We start from the raw sequence: 20,862 nt of genomic DNA on the forward strand, positions 1-20,862 counted from the left end.
GGTATGGCCCATCAGTGGCTCTGAGAGACCAGCAGAATCAACACTCACTTTAAAACTCATTTAAATTGCTCATTCTCTGGCCCCTCCCCAGGCCCACAGATTAATTTAGGTTCCAAATTCTCTGTGACAATAAGCCCTTTAAATGACATAGTCTGTGCTAACATTTGATTACTGTAGATAATGATAGTAATTCAGAATATTCAAGTTATAACTGTATGTGATCTTTAGTGAGAAAATGGGGATTGAGAGAGGCCAGGGAAATTTTCGCTCATTTCTTCTCAGTTTCTCCAGAGACAATGGTAAAGAAAAACTCAAGATTTAAACATGTACTATCTTTCTTACACATGCATATAGCTCTTGTGTCCTGTTTTGAAGACTGAAATATAAATGTTTAAAGTATGAATAGTTTATTCCTTCCATCTATTCATGAGTAGGAACTTGGCATGGTGAAAGGAGGAAAGGTTGCTAAGAAACAAATGATGGGTGTTACAGATTTTCATGGTGGGAAGGAGGGTGGGCAAGGGCTGGGAATGGCTGAGTTCTAACAGGGAGAGACAGATGTTCCCCTGAATCTGTTCACTGGTCCTCAAAAGTTCTGAAGAATGTCAGTGCATGGCTTATTGAAACTGTTGCTGTATGATATTTAATCAGATATATTGATTGGTACGAAGAGAATAAACCAATTCCTACAAGATGGTTGCACTTATGAAAGACACTTTCTAGTTGCATTCATACGAAAGGTCAAAGAACATGTGTTTTCACCCCTACAAAAAGCATCTGGAGCCGGGCGTGGTGGCGCACGCCTTTAATCCCAGCACTCGGGAGGCAGAGGCAGGCGGATTTCTGAGTTCGAGGCCAGCCTGGTCTACAAAGTGAGTTCCAGGACAGCCCGGGCTATACAGAGAAACCCTGTCTCGAAAAACCAAAAAAAAAAAAAAAAAACAAAAAAAACAAAAAAAAAACAAAAAAAAAAGCATCTGGGAGGTGGGAGGGGGTTGATAATTGATGATTAATCTATCTTCAGCATACAAATAAAGAGTTCAGGGTGGCTAACACTTGGACCCCAGTGCCCTCTGTTTGATATGCATTTAGATATCCATGACCTGGATATCCATGAACTTGGATTCTTAGCAAACACAGAATAATCAAGTGAGCATATTCCATGGAGCCTGAATCATGAACCATATTTTCAACTATTCCAAAACAAACACGATACTGTTAATGTTATGGCTTCCTTGTGCTGCCGTGAGGCTCTGCCGCCGCTGACCCTGATTCACTGACTCCTCCTTTTCCCTTGCGCAGAACTATTGTACCATGGAAAGTCTTCAGACAGTGCCTGCATGAGGTCCATCAGATCAGCTCTGGCCTGGAAGCAATGGCTCTGAAGTCAACCATTGATTTAACTTGCAATGATTACATCTCAGTGTTTGAATTTGATATTTTTACCAGGCTATTTCAGGTAAGATATACCCTTATTTTATCTATCTAGCCTCTCCTTCCCTCCCTTCTTCCACAGCTCTGTATGTGTTTCTTTTCTCTCTTATATACACAGTATACACAAAGGTATGGACAACAACCTCAGTCTTGTTAGCCAGTCATTTTATTAATGTAAGCACTTGGTCGTTCCTCTACGTTTGGACTGAGTCCTCTGGGACAAGCTTGTATATCGGGTTATGTGATCCTGGTAGGTTGCTTGTTAGCATTCATGAATCACGGGAGGAATTGTTTTTAATTCCCTGTTCTTTCACGTTGTTAGCCTTTTAGCCCAATGGCTGCTAGATTGAAAACTTTATAGGTGGGTGTCTGCCAGAGATGTATCCCAACACCTCTTTGGCCATGGCATTCTTTGGATCAGAAGATAAACAGTAAACAGGCCACTGTTCTATCTACATAGTATATATATTATGGTCCTACAGCACTTTGCAACTTGCTTTTCCCTTTCAACCAGTTGTAACTAATATTTTTCCATACCATTAGGTATTCTTCATCAGTATATTTTAAAATTCCTGTATGATATTATATCACAACTTTATGTTAATATTAATTTATAAAATCTATTCAGTTTGTTTTTTTTTGCTTTTTCCAATAACTTTTTTTGTGTGTTTTCAATATTAGTTTCACATGATGTTCTAAAGCAAGTGACATAATACTGAAACAGTATTTTTTTTCTTTTCTTATTTCGTATATATATCAAAACCAATTTCTCTAAATGCAAAGAATTAAAGTTTGTGTTTTCACAAACTTCAAAACAAAGTTGTGTTTTGTATATTATCTATGGGGTTGAATTCAAGCACTTACAAAATAAAATCATCCTTATAAAATGAAGACAATCCTAGTTATGATAATTATAGTAAATGTAGTAAAATTGACTAGAAACCAAGCTTATTTGTATGCTAAAGTATTATTTTAAACTTCAATATGATATATTCTGATTGTAATGTGATTAAGTAAACTGTTAGATTATGAGAGTGGCATTAGGTTTCACATATTATGGAATTTTTGCTTTACCTCTGGCTGAAAAATCTGATGTAATGATTTCTGTAACCAGAAAACACTGCATGGGCTCAAGTTAACATAGCTTAGTAAGAGGAGACAGACTCTGGCTAACAACACAGGGTAAATTTTACTTTACCACAATTTAGAAACCTTGACTCGACACTGTATGTGGAATAAGAAATTAAATACTGTACAGTGTATGTGTTTCTTTTAAGTTTCTAGTGGCTTAATGGTTGTTCTCCTTGATGTATATATGTTGTAAGCCCATTTTAAAATTATTTTTATAATACAACTGTAGCATGTAATTTCAAAAGATAGAAATAAGCCTTGTAGAAAAACATGTTACTCAATAGTAATCAATTACGACTTAAAGCTCCTGACTTAAAGATTTCTGATCATTTTGAAGAGCGAAGGCTTCACTTTTAATAGAGAAGAGAGAGAGGGAGACGACTGCAGATGATGTTTTAGTGTGGATGTCAAGTCTCTAATGCCTCCTCTACACATAACTGTGCATAGACAACTTCATTTTGGTTACATGCTCACCCTCACCACTTGACTACTTTAAGGTGCCTATCTTACATTACCTTATATGTAGTTTCACTTAAAAATGGCCAAGTAGCCTTAACATTCTGAGGTTTGCTTATCTTGTGTGTATTTACTGGGGTGTGAACAAGAAAGAGAAGGCATAGGTAATGTAGCAGCTGTGATGACCTTTCACCTGGGCAGATGATTGGCAGTCATTTGCAAACATTCCATTGTATCAGTGACTCACCAAGTCTGATGAGTCCTCTGATTTCAGAGGGACTTCTCATTCCCTCTGAATGTACTCACTGTTTAAATACTTCAACCATAATCATCGTACATGGCTTTAAATAAGAAATTTGTCCTATGAGGTTTGGGGTCTGAAATAGAGTAGCATGGCTGTTTAGAAAGCAGTGAAGAAGCCAAGAGATGAAGTGGGGAACGGTACAGGAAGTATAGGACCAAGTCGCCTTTGCTTCCTCCCATCCTCATCCTATGTCTACAGGGAACTGAAGCAAGTGCTGTGAAGCTGAGAAGGAAGTGGCAGCCTTGGGCGGTCCTCCTAGCTCCTCTTCTCGCTGGAGGCTTTTCCCTCCTCTTTCTCCTCTTCAGGTCACCAAAGGGAATTGATAGGAAGATACTATCGTCATGCAGTGAATCTCAGGATCTTCTCCCCCTCTCCCTTCCCCAAAGCTGCAAGTTGGTTTCTTTTCACATTTCCCTTACTGCAGGAGAACCCTGGGCCACTGGGAGATAGTGTGTGTGGCAGGTGTAGAATAAGGAAGGGATATTTTAGAGAACCTCTTAGTTAAAGTGTCAGTTCAAGAAGTAGTAGGATAGATAAATATCTGAAAAGAAGGAAGCCATCAGTGATACCCAGCTTTCAAATGAGTCTGACTAGATTGGTTGAGACCCTTCTTCCAGCATAAGTCAGTGCTTCTTCTCTTAAATGTACCTCAGTACATTCTGTTGTTTATTAACAGCCTCCCAGAATTTTGTGAGGAAAAAGGGTTTCCTTAAATCCCAGACAAGTGAGTTATAAAATAATTAAAGCTTTATTTTTCTCTGAAGCATTTATTTCTCCTACTTTAAGCTGGTGACTGGGGCTGGGGCGGGGCGGGGATGACCTCCGACTGTGTGAATTTGTTGCCTTTACAACACTACTGACACCTCCTATCACATAAATATTTCTGCAATAAGAAGCTGCCCTCTGGCTTAATATCTCTGGGGATGGCCTAGCCTTCAGTTTCATCTTGTTTTTTGTTTTTAGTTGTATTTTGATCTGGTAATTGGTTCTCTTTAAACTTTCGGATTAAAAACAATACATAATTTCAAGAATGGATGCGGACATTAATGTAAGGAGCCTCTGGTGTTTGTTTGCTATTCCCTCTAGCTTTGTCCTCCATAGATGGTAGAGCAAAACGATAAAATGAAAACTGAAGTGTCTGGCTTGGCAGTCATTCCTCAGTTGCCTTTTTGACATGTGCTGATATTTTCCCAAGTATTGTTTTATGCAATTTCAGTCAAGCCCTAAGAAGAAAATTAAAAACATGATGTAGTTTTCAAGTGCAGGGCCAGCGTCTCTGCTGCTAGTGTTCTTGGTGCTCTTTTCTAGCCCAATTAGTTGTGTCAGTGTGACGAGGAAATTCCCTGAAGAGTATTCTTGTTAAGTCAAAAAGACTAAATGGCTCTTTATTACTAAATTATTCTTTCTTGTTATTCTTATTGTAAGGGACAAGGTCCTTGCAGAGTTCTGCCTTATATGCCAGGAACACGAACAAGTTTCAAAACAAATGAAAGCCCGAGAGAACTTGCCTCGTGTAATCAAGGCCGGGTGCCTGTTTCAGCAGCTTGAAGTTGGTGACATGAGACACCTCCTCTCTCTCTCTCTCTCTCTCTCTCTCTCTCTCTCTCTCTCTCTCTCTCTCTCTCCTTTTTTTTTTTTTTTAAACTTAGAAGATTTGAGTGAAGTGTCTGGCAGAACAGATGGAGTAAGCTGCCAGTGCTCTGGGATAAATGTAGCTTCAGCCTTGAAAGTATTGCAGGGATGATTCATCCACACCCCACAGCAAAGTTGCCTGTTACTGGCTGCCTCTTGTCTCTTGCCGTGGTACCTGGAGAGACACCTAATTAGATTAAGAGAGATTGATGGGAAACACATGTTTTCGTGAAAAGTTTTCCTCTCACTGAGCTTCCTTTCAAACCTTTCCCAGGTCCATTAACTGAGCTAGGATAAAGCAAGTGTGGGGTCTGGAGCCTGTCATCTCAGAAGGAGCCTCCCCTCTAAAGCAAGCCTGCCGAGGTGCAACCATAGCAACCTGATGACCGTGTATGTGATGCTGCCTGGGTGACTGGGATCCAGGCCTGAGCAGCGCAGGAATGCTCCTTGGCGTTATGTGGCTTGTGGTTATTGTGTAACCTTTTCCAGAACACTTAACTTTTGTAACGTGGCTTCCTGTTATATGGTTTCCTGTTATATGAGGCAGCAGTGGACAGAACAGATGGGAAAGATGAGGACTATGGTGAGAGATAATTTTAGGTAGGAGGGTCTAAGAGGGCCTCATTGAAGAAGAGTTGGTAGTCAGCTGATTGGTTGGGATTTGGAAAATTCAAGGATCCTAAGGTAGAGGAGGGTTTTGTATTTGAGACTGGTAGAAAGGGCATTGGGGCTACACCAAGAAAAGCCAAGTAACAGTGCTGCCAACATGTAGAAAGACAACCAAGGTCCAACCTGAAGGCCAGTTGGTCAATCTTTAGTTTCGTAGTGATCACAAATTCTCTATTGGTGGTCTACTTAGTTTTCCTTTTGTCCTCTCTGTTGTACTCCTAAGAAACATGTTTTCTGCTTAAACATGTTTCTTTAAAACCAAAAAGCAATTGCCTATTTGTCATTGTTTACAAAGGTTGATCTAATACTTATATTTACTTAAAAATTATCAAAGAGCCTTTCTTTCCCTAAACATGAGAAACAGTGTCATCGGCATGTGTTCTCTGGGTAATTGCTTTCCATTTATTTATGTGTTTAGCCCTGGGGCTCTATTTTACGGAATTGGAACTTCTTAGCTGTGACTCACCCGGGATACATGGCGTTTCTCACGTATGATGAAGTTAAAGCTCGGCTACAGAAATACAGCACCAAGCCTGGAAGGTAAGCACTAATCTGGAGGATCTGCTTAAGGAGAAAACGCCCTGCTGTTCACAGCTCTGAGAAGTAGCCATAGCCTCCAAAGGCAAGGTAGTATGGGAAAGCAGGAAGACCGAGAGGGTGCATTTTCATTGAGCCCTTACGTTGACTTTTGACATTGTCAAAAGTCAGGAAATTAGTAAATTTAAAGACTCTGTAATCCTCAGTTCTCTTTCTCAAATCCGTCTGGGATGTTTTCATAGTAGTGTGTTGGGTACACAGTGTTCCTGTTCAAACTTACGGATGTATAATTGAACACTTGAGTATTATACTTAAGACAAAAGTAGTTTACTTTTGTGTGCATTATTTTAGCACAGTGTTGAGTAGTTTCAGGTAGCAGCTATGATTAAACAGAATAAATATTCAGATAAGTACATAAAAGTATGAATTTATGATTACATTCCAAACTACTCCCATGCCCTTGTCAGTTTGGTATGACCCTCTTCTTTACACCTTCAAAGTGTTGTGTTTTGCTTTTCAAATTACTAACCCGAGTGACTGTCAGAGGGCTTGGTTTCTAGTCAGTTCTGCTGGCATCATCGAAGAAATCACCCTTCACTGGCAAATAAGAGACTGGAAAAATCTCTCTTTCTCAGCTCAGAGGATGTTCACACATGTGTCACCTAAATATGTGTTAGGCACACAATCAATGATATCTAAGCAATAGTCAATAATATTTAAGCCATAGGAGGTATAGTCCTGGGGACAATATCAGTGACATCAGAGATACTCCCTGGAAGACGTTATGTTTTAGAGTTGGTCACTGTACCATTAGACTGTTCCATTTCTATGAGAAAATGTTTTCTTTTTTAAGTCTATATTTCTGCTAGTCATCTTTATTTGACTTAGAATAATTGTGCTTGGCCTTTGACACAGTCGTCTCAAGTCAAAGCCAAGAGTTTTAATTCCTCTCTGATAATGAAAATGCTCATGTTTCTAAAGATTTAATATCACATATTCAAAGAGGCTGGTGGTATGAAAACCAGTCAGCGTCCCATTGAAGCCCTCTCTGTAAAACCTACAGACATGACTCTGCGGACCCAGAGCAGGGGTCAGTTAACTTTCATATATTCCAAAGTTTAGATGAATCATTTGGCTTCATTCAAAGTTCAGTTTATGAAACCAATACTAGAAAGCAAATTACAGTATGTGCACTGTGCTTTTACTATTTAAAATACGGAGAAAACCTCCTTATGAGCAGATAATGACTTGCTTTGTAAAATATCCATCTAAGCAGCCCTTTCTCTTCAAAAGTATTTGTCCTCTGGCCTCACATTTAAAAATAAAACATTTAATTCCATTCCAAGGACACTGGTTCCTTCAGTAGTGATTTATCTGTCGTAAATAAATAAATAAAGTGAAATATGTAATATGATATATTTCATACTACATATTATATATAAATAAATATAGAACTAATAAATCATTAGCTTTTTGCCCTAAAAAGAATGTTTACGGAACATGCAGAAAGGCCTGCATTTGATATTCAGCACCCTTCAAAGAAGTAGGAATCTAAGAAATTCATCTTTTAGTGCCTTTTAGTATTGAGTGGCTTTCAACCATGAGACACCTTATGGCACAGATATATCAGATTATTTTCATCACCCCATTTTGCAGAACAAGGTACAACAGCTGAAAGTAAGTTTACTTCTTTCTAAGGGAGGTGAGACCAGCTACCCACAGGAGGGTCAGCAGCAAATGACTTAAACATTGTTGAGCAAATGGAATCGAGCAGAATGCTGCGAGAAATAAATCGTTCTTAACTGTCATCTGTGGCTCTCACAGTGTGTTACTAATAGCACACTTTGTAGGGAGGGCTTAAACTCCTCTGTAATGACTGATTTTAGAAACGCCATCATGAAACAATGCAGGAAAGAAAGACAATTTCACAAATATTCAAGATGCATAAATAGGCAATTACTTTAAAAATAAATAAATAAATAAAATGAAATATGTAATATGATACATATCATACTATATGTAATACATAAATATTAAGTGGTGAATTTTGGAATTGCACATTTCCTTTTAGCATCACATTCAACGTGTTTTCTAAAATACACAGGTCCCACCATCTCTGAGATTTCTACATTTTGTTCTTTATTTGAAAGTATTATGTGCACTTTTCGTAAGTTTTTCCAATTGGGAAGAATGATTTCCTGAGTGTAGGTATGAACACCGTGTGTATGCAGGTACCCCTAGAGGTCAGAGAGAGGATCCCATATCCTGGACCTGGAGTTGCAGGGGATGTAAAACACCTTGGTGTGGTTGCTGAGGACCAAGCCTAGGTCCTCTTCAAGAACAGGAAGCGTCCGTAACTGCTGGGCTATTTCTCCAGCTCCTTACATTCCTTAATGTAACAAGTGATCTTCCGGATTATAATTAAACACTCTATATTATCTGAGAACAATTTTCATAAGTAGCATTTGTCTGATTTGAGTGAAAATATTTCTCTGTTTCTGATTAATAGTATCAGCAATTTATATGTCAATACTTTATCATTAGGGTCACTTAGGGGCATCAGTATATACTAATTTGAAAATCCCCTTCTGAGAACTTTTTGAACAAACTCTTTTTTTTTTTTGTTCACAGCCTGATTTTCTTATTAACTGAAATGTAATTGTACTCTTCACCATATGGAGTTTATTTAATGTAGCAACAAACCATCCTGTATGATAAACTATAGCAGCATATGAAGTTTTTTAATGCACTCTATTTATCAATAACTAAAACATGAGAAACTTTTCTTGCTTTTCCCCCCTGACGTATGCATTCATATAACAACTTAAATATAGCCAGTAGGTCTTAGGATGACTTACTTTTGGTCTGATTGATGGACAGATTGTATAGTCCAGATCCTAATATCTTGATTGCAAGATTGAGTGGCATTCAATCCTACAAAGCGGGATAATGTACTGAAATAAATAAATGATGATGGATTTAAATCAACGCCAGTATCTCCCTTTATTGGAATTTAATTTAAGAGATTTATCACTCATTTGAATGACCGGTGTTTGAATTATGTTCGCTGCCTTTGGAAAATATTTGAATGGCAGGTTGGGTAGAAGCTATGAATTTATCACGTGTGCTTTGTAATTGATATAGTTCAGCTCTTTTGAAATTTGTTTAAAGATGAATCACTGAAAGGCTTGCAAGAAAACATTAAACAAGTCTATGACCAAATTTCAATGCCTAAATGGTAAACTAATATATTGAATTCCTGTTTCAGTTTCCATGGTGGATAAATTAATTATTTAGCTATTTGCTTCATTTTATCCTTCTCCAAAGGTGATTTATGTACAGCTCTATCACAGCAGCCACATCCCCACACATCTCTTTGAGGGCGGTAATAAATCTCTTGGTAGTTTCCAGCCTCATTTATTTTAAATAGAACTCTGGAGATCCTTAAATGAACAAGAATTATTATCAGTGTTTCTTACACAGATTGATAACAGTAACGTGCAGTAGGGTTAGATTGTGGGAAAGGATAGGAATTTCTATCAGGAATTCTAAATGATGCTGCTCAAGAAGACAAAGTATTAACAAACTGTTTACTGGTTGGCATGCCTCCTTGAGTTTGAACGAACATCTTTACCATGTTTCGTAGTTACATTTTCCGGTTAAGCTGCACTCGACTGGGACAATGGGCCATTGGCTATGTGACTGGGGACGGCAATATCCTACAAACCATACCTCATAACAAGCCCCTGTTTCAAGCCCTGATTGATGGTAGCAGGGAAGGCTTGTAAGTATGAGCAATTCTTTCAACTTGCAAATTTCATAACTAGAAACTGTCTGGGCATAGATCATACCATGGGCAAAGAGCAGGCTAGTAAGGCTAATGATCTCATAGTTTGCGGTCTACCTTAAGACGAAGCAGTAGTGGTGCCTTCAGTGTGTTACTCATGCCTAAGCTGCAATTTTATGACCATAATTATATAGAGCAGATACATCTGAGCATCAAAAAGCATTACTAAAACATAAAGGCACTCTTAAAATATGTGTATAAACTATTACTACTTCAGAGTACTTCGTTTCTGTTATTTTGTGTAAAGCTAATTTGAGGCTGTCTTTTGTGCTGAGTAGTAGATTTTTTTTTCTTCCTAAGTCAAAGAAAACTCTTTGCTCTGTCTGTTACTGTGTGAGAATATTCTGTCCTATAACTCCAATTTTCTCCTTGTCTAGCAGAATTTTCTAATATCGATTACTATACTGTTCGTAGACACTTCATTTAAAGAAGGTTTTTCTTTTGTCATCAACATTTTGCAGACTTTTTCATTAAAATAGTCATTACTGTGCACTTTTAAACTTTTATTAAGCTCTACAATATAAAAAATGTTCAACAGGAGTAACTGTGGGTTCTAGTCACTTTTATTGAACTATTTATACCAGCAATAACATTATGGTCATGTTTTACTAAAAATGATAATTAATGACAATAAATGACTTTCTGTATACTTATGAACGGAAATCCCTTATTGTAGCTTTAGCTCAAGTTTGATTCTTAGTAGAAAACCTTGATCTGCAAACCTGTCTGTGTGGCTTTATGGAAGTCAGTGCATTGTGGAATTGTCATACTTTCCAGTTTTTCTGACATGCATGTGCACATATTACAAGGTGCATATTTGGGCATTGTACATATGTGTGCCTATTGGCAGGAGTGGACAGAGTAGGAGAGAAAGACAGGGACGTTGGGAAAGGACACCGTGGGAGAGCTCCATTATTCAGGCCATAGCTATGGCCTACATCTGTTTTCTCTCTTGGAATTTTCAACATGTAATAAGTATGATGCAGTTTGATGCTTCCAAGAAAGTATATAACAATCTGCAAGTAGAGCTTGATTTAAACGGTTTTAGAATAGGCTATAACTCACTACTAAATTAACTTTTAACTTTATGAGGACTATATTACTGATTTTAATTGAAAATATTATATAGCAGATTAGTTTATATTATGCTTTTCCTATAATTGAAAAAAGAAGTGCAAGAATATGGTGTTGATTTATGGGAAAAGGACAAATGAAAACGTGAGTTTAAATATAGAGTACTCTGATTAGACTGAACACACTGAAGCCTCATATATTAAAATAATATGGTCTCTATTTAAATTCAGTTATCTTTATCCTGATGGGCGAAGCTATAACCCTGATTTAACCGGATTATGTGAACCTACACCTCACGATCATATAAAAGTTACACAGGTAAGGAGAATTTTTGGAAAGATAATTAATACATATCTATACCACCCCAGAAATAAATGTAAACTTCTACCTACATTGTGCTCAAAAGCATGCCCCAGTGTTTAACATGATAACATTAGGAATTCTGAGAATATGAATAAATTTTATGATTTCTTTGAGATACATTTTGTGTTGTTAGTGATAATGCTTGTAATCCAATATCTATATCTATATCTATCTATCTATCTATCTATCTATCTCTCTCTATATATATATATAGAGAGAGAGAGAGAGAGAGAGAGAGAGAAACACATTTTAAGTATGTTCATATGTTCATACATTGATAAGCAGTAAAGGTCAAAGGTGGTAGAAAGTTTTTTATTGGTTTTAGTGTCCACAGTCTTGATATGCTGCAGTGTGAGAGGGCACCAGTATTGTTCATGGAAGGCTTTTGACTGCCATTCCTATCGATGTGTAGCAGTTTTATAATGTACATTCGAATATGTATAAAGGGATACTAATGAGAGCACTCCTCTTTCTGAATCCACTTTGTAAAATGAAATTGGATGGGCATGATTTTAGAAGACAAACACCTTCCTGGCATACCTGAGCTCTTTAGTTTGAACCCCAGTGTTACAAAATAAAATAAATCAATGAAAGTGTACATAAATCTTCCAGAATATTGCGCTACCTAAAGTTTCACATAAAATAGTCTTACTCCTGAGAATGCAGCAAATTCCCTGCTCGTGACTTGAGCATGCTGTAATTGCAGACCGACTCAGGCAAATCTCATTGCTAGAGCAGGATGCACAACCAATCATAACTTGTCATGGATTATTTGGTAATAATTCTTTTCCACTTTCTTTCATTTCCTTGTCCTTATTTAGTTTACTATATATCTGGCAAATATCATAGTGGACGAGATTTTTAATGTAACCATGCATGCATTTATGTATGTGTGTATATGTATGCACAACTAGAATATTACAAAGTTTTAGTAATCAGCCATTACTCTTGAATTTGAGAGCAATACCTGAAACCTCATGGTGACCGAACGCTGTGCTCGAAGTTGTAGACTACAGTAAGTCAGGCAGCACGCACACATGAGGAACGAACGTTGCTTGTTCTTCATCCTCAGATTCCTAAAGATGCCTAAGAAATAAAATGTAACATCCAGACAACACTTACTCAATTTGACAGTGTAGAGAAAAAAGAAAAGAAAACAAGAAAAAAAGAAAAGACCAAGTCATTTATATTGCCATCTTAAAACTGTAGGTATTGCCTGTTGCTGTTAAAGCAAGTTCTTTCTTAAAGTAATAGCATAAAACATTAAGTAACCTAGAGTGTTAAGAAAGAAAAGCGTACATATAAATTGATGCCAAGAGCTCAGATGTTGTAAGAATTGATTTTTTAGACCAAATTGTGAATATCAATTTAAAATGTGTCCTTAAATGATAACAGAATTCTGACAAGTTCAAGTGTGGGATATTTATCGTAAGTCATTGTATTTTAGGGAATTCCATATGACTACTTCATGCTAGAAGACCATTAACCACTGGCCCTTCTTCCCTGTGTTCCAGGAACAGTATGAACTGTATTGTGAAATGGGCTCCACTTTTCAGCTCTGCAAGATCTGTGCAGAGAATGACAAAGATGTCAAGATTGAGCCTTGCGGGCATCTGATGTGCACTTCGTGCCTTACTGCGTGGCAGGTACTCTGTCCCGTTCACACTTCCCCTCTCAGCCTTCGACATCTTACTGACTCAGGAAGCAATACTCAGAACTGTTTTATCTAAAGTAGTAATTTACATTTAAAAAAAAAACTTACTATGTTGAATGCATAAAATTGATAGCTTTGCTACATTTTATATTTTGTTTCTTACGTGCATGTAACTTAAGTTCCTGTTGATTGTAAGAGGTTCTGCATCCGTCTTGCCGTTAGTGTCATGAAGACGCCAAGAGAGAATATTTACCAGGTGAGCGCTTCCAGCCAGCTCACGTCGTGCTCCTGGGAAGATTCTGAAGCTCAGTGGACCACAGCAGATGCATCTTATGCTGCTGCCGTCCATCACATTTCTCTTCTCCTGAGCCATGGGTCATGTCTCACACGTGTTTATGGTTGCTTTCATGAAACCAAAACAGGGGAATCAGAGAAACGTGACTTTGAAGCAGTTTCTACCCAAACAGGCAATTTCCAGTTTTGAAAAACTTAATCAAAGACTAACTTCCTTCCTGTCCCTGGGTAGTGTGTCACTAAATACAAAATGAGTCAGTGTTTTAGAATAAGGCCATGGAAAAGCTGTTTTTCCCACCAATGACTCTTTTTGTTGTGGTTTAACTATTGCAAAAGTTGGGGATTTAAAATGGTTATTTTGACACAATTCCAGTTTTAGCTAACTATTTTGATCACGCCATCTTGCAATTTGTTCTTTAACGGAGCCCTGTTAAAACTAGGAGTATGTTGCTGTAATTTGGCAATCAAAACACTTAATTTTTAAACCTCAGTCCTCTCGTTCTTTGGCCACCATTTTCTAACCCTGAACTTCCGATGTAAGGGGAAATGAGCAGTAGGGGAGCGAGGAGTATGAAAAGAGCTGTGTCAAAGGTCATGGTACCTGTGCAACTTGTGGATTGGTGAAAAGATGTAATAACTTTCACAATTTCAATCCCTATCTGAAGAGAGTTTAAAAGGGGGTGTTGAGGAGACAGTGAAGTCTAGCTGATGGGATACTTCTAGCTGATTCACATACTTCTCTGTGAGCTCACAGGCATCGTTATCACCCCAGTCAACCTGCTCAGCATCTCCAGGGCTGTCCTCTCCGACATGCTTTTAGTATGTATGTTTCCTTAAGTTTCCTTGCAATCTATTCATTTTGAAGATGAATCTGCACCTTCGAGGGAGGAAGAAAGGGACTCTGTGTGACATCAGGAAGAGTTGTTCTCAGCCAATGGGTACCCACCTTGCTGGGTCTGTTAACAGCCATCATTCTGTAAACTTAGCGAGGGGCTTCTTGAAACTGACTTGCGATAAATTTTGATTTGCTGCCAAAAGTCAGATTCTTCTGCACCTTAGGACATTTCAGGTGAACTGGTACAAAGTGCAGTTGACCTTTCACCTCCCCTGGTATTTAGGTCTGCTTCACCTGACACACATGCAGGATGCGAGGATGAGTGCTGAACTGAGAAGAAGGCAAGTTGTATCCCTTTGGTCTAGTAATACAGTTCTTATGCATTCCTGAGACGGGGGAAGAAAGCTTCTTTTTTGTTTTTGTTTGTTTGTTTGTTTTTATTTTTTTTTGAAAGGGATGCATACATTTAGGATAGTGCACACCGGGGGGCCTCAAATCTGCAATACGGCCATGTTATGCATTCTGGGAACTGACATGTTTGATCTAGTGCTGTGCTTACTATTGGGAAGGTAGATGGTTTAACATTAACTATTTGCTTGACTGGAATGAAAGCTATCGTTTAATGCACTCTACAAATGTAACTTACCTTGTAGCCTAAGGTGGGTCTTAAAACTGTATGCTACAGTGTAAAACTAGAAAAAGTGTGTGAATTCTGTATACTTTTTGAAGGGCTGCTTATCAATTTTTTCAGCTTTTTGTAAAGCTTTGTTTCAGTCTGCTGCACAAAAGGGCATGGGACATGGGATTTGTTCCAGCTTCTTCCTCCTGTGTTGTTGATGCTCTGCCCCTCACGTTACCACAGCTTTGCCTATAGTTCCTCTTTCAAGCTGATAATCAGTTCCCGGATGCCTTGCATACATTTTCATATTGATGTTAGAGACCTTACATGTAGATATGTCCAGTAGTGTTCATAAATTATTAGCCCTTACTGTTTCCCCTTTTAATGCTTAACTCCTCAGTTTCACTGTTTGAAATTGGGGAAGTGTGTACACGATCAAGCACTGGAAACAGGAAGAAATCAGTAGACGTTATTTGAAAAAGTACTAGTAAATTAATAACTTCTTAAGAAAAATTTTAAAAGGTAACTATTTCAAATGTGTCCATGAAATCGAAATAAGTGTCCCGTTAAATTACACTTGCACCACTAGTGAGTACTGTTATCCTAAACAGATGGTCAGCTTTTGCATATAGACAAAGAAAACTTGGCAACATGTTGATATCTCCTCACAAAAATAGTATTTTAATAAACGTTTTGGTTCAGTTTGTACAACTGCATAAGCTTCTTCCTGGTTATATTGTAAACATGCCAATGTCTACCCATTTGCAGTCTAGAGTATGGATTTCTGATACAGGGATCGCTTTGCCTGTTCATGTCCGTGCATGTAGGTGGTTACCCAATGCTGATTTTCAGGTCAGATGCTATGAAGGAAAGTGGAGGGGGTGGGGCATGAGATTCTTCTAACTGGACAGTACTGTAATCATCGATGGAAAACCTCATGGAGTGCTTGTTCTAGACTGTTAGTTCTTCATGAGAAGGCATTACCTTTCAGAGACCTTGGTGTCCTTTCTCCCTGAAAATGTGCCTGGAAACTTGTAGCCACAGATCCATGTGTTCTGTGCTGTAGACATTGTACCCTGTTATTTACCTCTGCTACTAGCTTAACCTCTGGCACAGATGGCCACAAGACCTGGCAGTAAGTGGAAACTTACTGTGTTCTCTCAAGAAATATTTGCAGTGATGTCTGATGCACATTTTCCTCATTTTTAAATAACTTGTCATTTGGACATGGCTTGAAATTCCTAAAGTGACAGTCTGGAATCATTGCATCTCAGCGGGATATCACTAGTGAAAATTCGATAATCAGTAAAGGTGTCTACTATGAGGTAAGGGGCATTCCTACATCCACATACAGATACCACTCAATATGCCCTGCTGACTAGGTTATCAGTGTGCAAAGCCTTCCAATTAGTGCATGAGCAGCAATATTGTGTGATCCTTTAGACAGGCTATTAAAAAATGTTTCCTTTATTAAGAACAAGTGTTACAAATTTAATTCAATTAAAACATAGTGAAAAAACGTTCAGTAACAACCCCCTGTTGGGAGTCTCAGTTTGAGGCTCACTGGATTTAACTGATGGTGTGTGCGTGAGCAGAGCACAGCTATAGAACATTTCTTTCCTTCTGTAATATATCGTCAAACCTTGAATCTAAAGTTACAGATTTACTGGAAGATTTCTGAGTGTTGGAGTTCTGGGCTGAAAGAAAGGCAGGTTGTAACAGATGTCTCTGTCTTTTTACTTTGCCTGTGTTCCAAAATGATACAGTACAGGGTCATTTTTTTTTCCTTTTTTCTTTAAAGCTATTAGTTTTACTTCATGAGATTTTCCACTGTTACAGCCTTATAAAAAGTTAAGCTTTTAAGGTAAATCATGCACAGCACAAATCCATCGTTGAACAACACCCTTTGATAGGAACACCCTGGGCACATCAGCATTTGCTCCCGAGAAGTCAAGCCTGTTGCTTTGACTGTTGTTTTAAGGAGGATCTCGGGAGCAGCTCGTGTCTCTATAGCAATCTCTGAGCAAAAAGGAAGTTCAGAGGTAGTTTCTACTTTAAACTCACTGCTAGACGTTTTATAGATGGGATGACGACCAGTAATTACCTGACACGAGTATCCGCTTCTCCTGCAGGTTTCATTAGGGACATGAAACCGTTTCCTCTAACTTTACAGTTCTTTGGTTAGGTGTGCTGATATGAAAATGATTTTAGGGAAACGCATGCCTCCCAAGAAGTTAGGATGTATGTGTCAGCATCCAACAGGGAACATTGAACCTGGACTACAAATTATAATGTGTTCAAGAAAGTGCATTTTTAGCAAGTTGTTCTTCACTAAAATTGTCTTTCATTTGATGCCCTGTTTTAGTTTAACTTCAATTCATTGGGGACGTAAATTTGATGTAATTAACAGCAAACCTCAGAAAGGCACAGTAGTGGTTGCTGTTACAGTGTGTCAGTGGGTGCTCCTTAATTGCTGTCATAATGGCCTATTAGTCATGCCTCCAGAGAGGTGTCAGATTTTTTTTTTCATTTTCTGAAACATCTGTGTTATTTGATAAATTGAATAACCACGGAAGAGTTTGCCCAGAATACCAAGTAATTTAAATAATATGCTTTCTGGAGCATTTGAAGCTGAGTTTCTCTGGGTGCGGCTTCTCTGTTTCACTCTTGATCAGTAAAGCTCGCGGGCACCCCTCTCACTTTCACCTGTCAGTAAGAGGCTGAGAAAACATTTCCATGTATAGTCCCGAGTGCATCTTCTCCTTTTGTGCACCGTCTGTAAAACACTGCAGTAACCCAGCAGCAGCACTGCATGCAGGGTAAGGTAAGGAACTGTGTCTCTCTTTTGACAAAACAAAAACAAACAAGCAGTTCTGCTGAACCACGTCTGCACTTTAGATGACACAGACAGCAAACTGAGTTTAACTGTCTCACATAGAAAGGGCGATCACTGTCAATGCTAGGCAGCTATACTTTGAATTCTGCCAACAACCCTAGTTTTATTAAATGAAAACTTAACTTCTATGGCTTTTCCCCTAGACTTTTCTTCAGACACATTTGCAGGAGACTTTTCTGTGTCCAAAATGTTGTAAGAAAACAGTGAGTACATTCAAATCTGAGTGTTGCATTAATACGATATGATCAAATAGAGCATTGTGGAGAGGCAAAAAGACTGCTTATGTCTCAGTGAGAAACAGATATGATTCTGACTTACTTTAAAAGCAACATTCACATGTCTACCCTTCTTGAAACTTTTTAACAAAAACTAAAACAATATTTGCCTTTAAGACCATTTCAAACGTACATTTCTCTCTTTGACTTCTACTGTGTCTTTTCTGGGTTCGTGTGATAGAATAGACTGGAGCTTCTTTTTCTCTGGAGCGGGACTGAAGGAGTTGGGAGTTTTCCTGAGCTAGAGCAATGGAGCAGGCATGAGGAGTACCCAGGTCTGAGAGGAGGGGCGGAACAAGGTTGAGGATATAAATCAGAGAAGCCTTTGAAGAGGCTGGCCTCTCCCTACGCCTTGCTGAGGCAGGGACCCTCTTCTTTGTGCCCAGTCTAGCAGGCCTCAGATTCCTGGCCAGTCTCCTGTCTCCACGTCCCATTTTGTCCACAGGAGTGGTGGGATTACAGACAGGTTCCAGTCTGCGGACTTGAAGGAAAGGGCCTGTACCTGTAGAACCATCTCACCCACTGCAGCAAAAATAAAATCCTGGAGAACAAACACTAGAGCCTAAGTCTGCTAACTTAGTAGACGGATTCTCACAGGGTCACAGTGTATTTGAGAACTGAAATGGACAATTTGGGAACAGTATTAGTTGACACCAACACTCTACTGTGGGCTGTTCTTTTTGAAGATTTATTTTTATTTTATGTGTATGAATGTTGTGCCTGTGTGTTATCTGTGTGTCACAGCTGTATCTGTGGAAGCCAGAGAATGACATTGGGTCCCATAGAACTAGAGTTACAGGCAAATGTGAACCACCATGTGGGTGCTAAGAACTGAACCCTGGTTTTCTGCGAGAGCAATAAATGTTCTTAACCTCAGAGCCATCTCTGCTGCCTCATGGGTCGTTTAAAAGTTGGTAGTGTTAAGTCAAATGTCTGCTGACCCTAAGCATAGCGCAATGGGAAGGGTACTGTAGATCCGTGGCTGTCAACCTTCCTAATGCTGTGACCCTTGACTCGTGTTGTGATGACCCCCAACCTTAAAATTACTTCTTTGCTACTTCATAACTGTCATTTTGCTACTGTTATGAAAGCCAACACGGACTTCTGGCTTTCATCTACCCAGCTCTGGGAACACACACAGATACAGCACACTCTATAAAGAAAGCAAGTTGCTGTTAGTCACAGTGCTTCACTAATAATTCTGAAAGCAAATAAATTACATGTGTAATGCTTATCTTAAGACGTTTAAGAGACAATGAGTCATTGTGTGTGTGTGTGTGTGTGTGTGTGTGTGTGTGTGTGTGTGTGTGAGAGAGAGAGAGAGAGAGAGAGAAACAAGCGAGCAATGTGGTGATTCTGGTAATAGTTTCAACTTGCAATGTTCACTTGCACGCTTAAAGACTGTTTATAGTAAAGCAGATTTGTTTTCTTCGTTATTTTTTTTCTGTATTTTCTGTCATTGGATTGTTATGGCCTAAAGTTATGTTTATGTATATTAATTCATGGTGTTAATGGATGGTATATAAATCTAAATTACTATATCTTGGATATATTATGTAGGTAATATTTAGGTAACTAGTTTTCACTAGTAACTTCTCTCACCTTAAATTTTGAAGTATCTCTACATTAGGGAAGTGAAAGCTACTGAGTCAATTAGAATAGAAGGAATCTTAAATACTTCCTCCTGACATTCACAAGTTGTGAACATCTTCAGGACTAAGTACAAAATTATTTATTGTTCTTTCTTCTCCGGTAACATATGTTCTTCGATCTTGACCTAAGTATATGTTGACAGGAACATTATTTTAATTATCGACGCACCATCCTGATGGGTTATGTGTCTATTCTAGACATTCTTCATCTGTATTCAATCAACCATATGACAGAAACTAGGGCAGAGGAACCAAAGCCGCATTTGAAAATTTATGGCTATGCCTCATTTGCATATGACAGTAGTTAAATGAAAGCCAAAGAGTGATGGGTGAAGTCATACCAGAGGATACACTGCAGTCAGTGTGAGCCACTTGTCAATCGATATGGGTAGTCAGTGTAGCTGTTGACATTTAACATCCCCGAAATGTACATATGTTAAATCTAAGAAAAAGGGTCACATTAACAGCCAGGTAAACATATTGGAGAAAGACCTTAAGTCCTGGTTTAGACCAACCATGCCCAGGCTTTCTTGTGTTGTCTGGATGCTGTTGCCTATCACCTCCTCCTCTCTCCACGGGAAAGTCAGTCAATCTTAGGAGGAAAGAGGTAGCGTAGATTCAAACAGTCCTTGGCCAACGCTGCAGGATGATAGACCTGGAAGTGAGAGCATGATAAAACGTATTACAGCCTCTAGTCACTGTACTAGCAAATGTACAGCTTTATGATTGACTGGGAATACGTTATTTTAGTTGCGATAGTTGCACTCAGATCGTTATGTGCCTTGCGGTTAGGCATCCATACTAAAATATGTGTATATGAATTATACAGTGTACTTCAAAATAATAGACAGCTGAAAGACATGAAGGCATAGAGGAAACAGACTAGGCATGGACTGATCATTGTTCAGGGTGGGCATTGAATACATACATGTATTCAGTATACTCTATATGTTAATTTGCTACAACACTGTTTAAAGTGTATTGGGAATGAAATGTCCACATAGGGCCCAGAATTCTACTTTCCATTCATTTGTCACACATTCTTGTTACAGAGAACATGAGTTCCTTTTTCAGCATACACATGAAGAGCTACCTTTTTTGAATGACCCGATATAATGTAGATCTATACAGAAACACTGATACATACACACAGTACAAAATTTAATCATTACAGTAGCGAGGTTTCATCC

General features: G+C 38.5%; 1 protein-coding gene across 6 annotated transcripts in view; it reads left to right on the forward strand.

The window, feature by feature from the left end:
- Positions 1-20,862, forward strand: part of Cblb (Cbl proto-oncogene B) — a 181,902-nt gene that overhangs the window by 104,987 nt on the left and 56,053 nt on the right. For all 6 annotated transcript variants that reach the window (XM_085832117.1, XM_021184357.3, XM_021184356.2 and 3 more), the window contains 5 exons: positions 1,303-1,459; positions 6,045-6,166; positions 9,810-9,947; positions 11,315-11,402; positions 12,962-13,093. In XM_085832117.1, the coding sequence (XP_085688243.1) occupies positions 1,303-1,459; positions 6,045-6,166; positions 9,810-9,947; positions 11,315-11,402; positions 12,962-13,093 (637 nt within the window). The remainder of the gene's footprint in view (positions 1-1,302; positions 1,460-6,044; positions 6,167-9,809; positions 9,948-11,314; positions 11,403-12,961; positions 13,094-20,862) is intronic.

The sequence above is a fragment of the Mus caroli genome, unplaced genomic scaffold (genome assembly GCF_978045245.1).
Source record: "Mus caroli unplaced genomic scaffold, Mus_caroli_1 scaffold_17, whole genome shotgun sequence".
Lineage (NCBI taxonomy): Eukaryota > Metazoa > Chordata > Mammalia > Rodentia > Muridae > Mus > Mus caroli.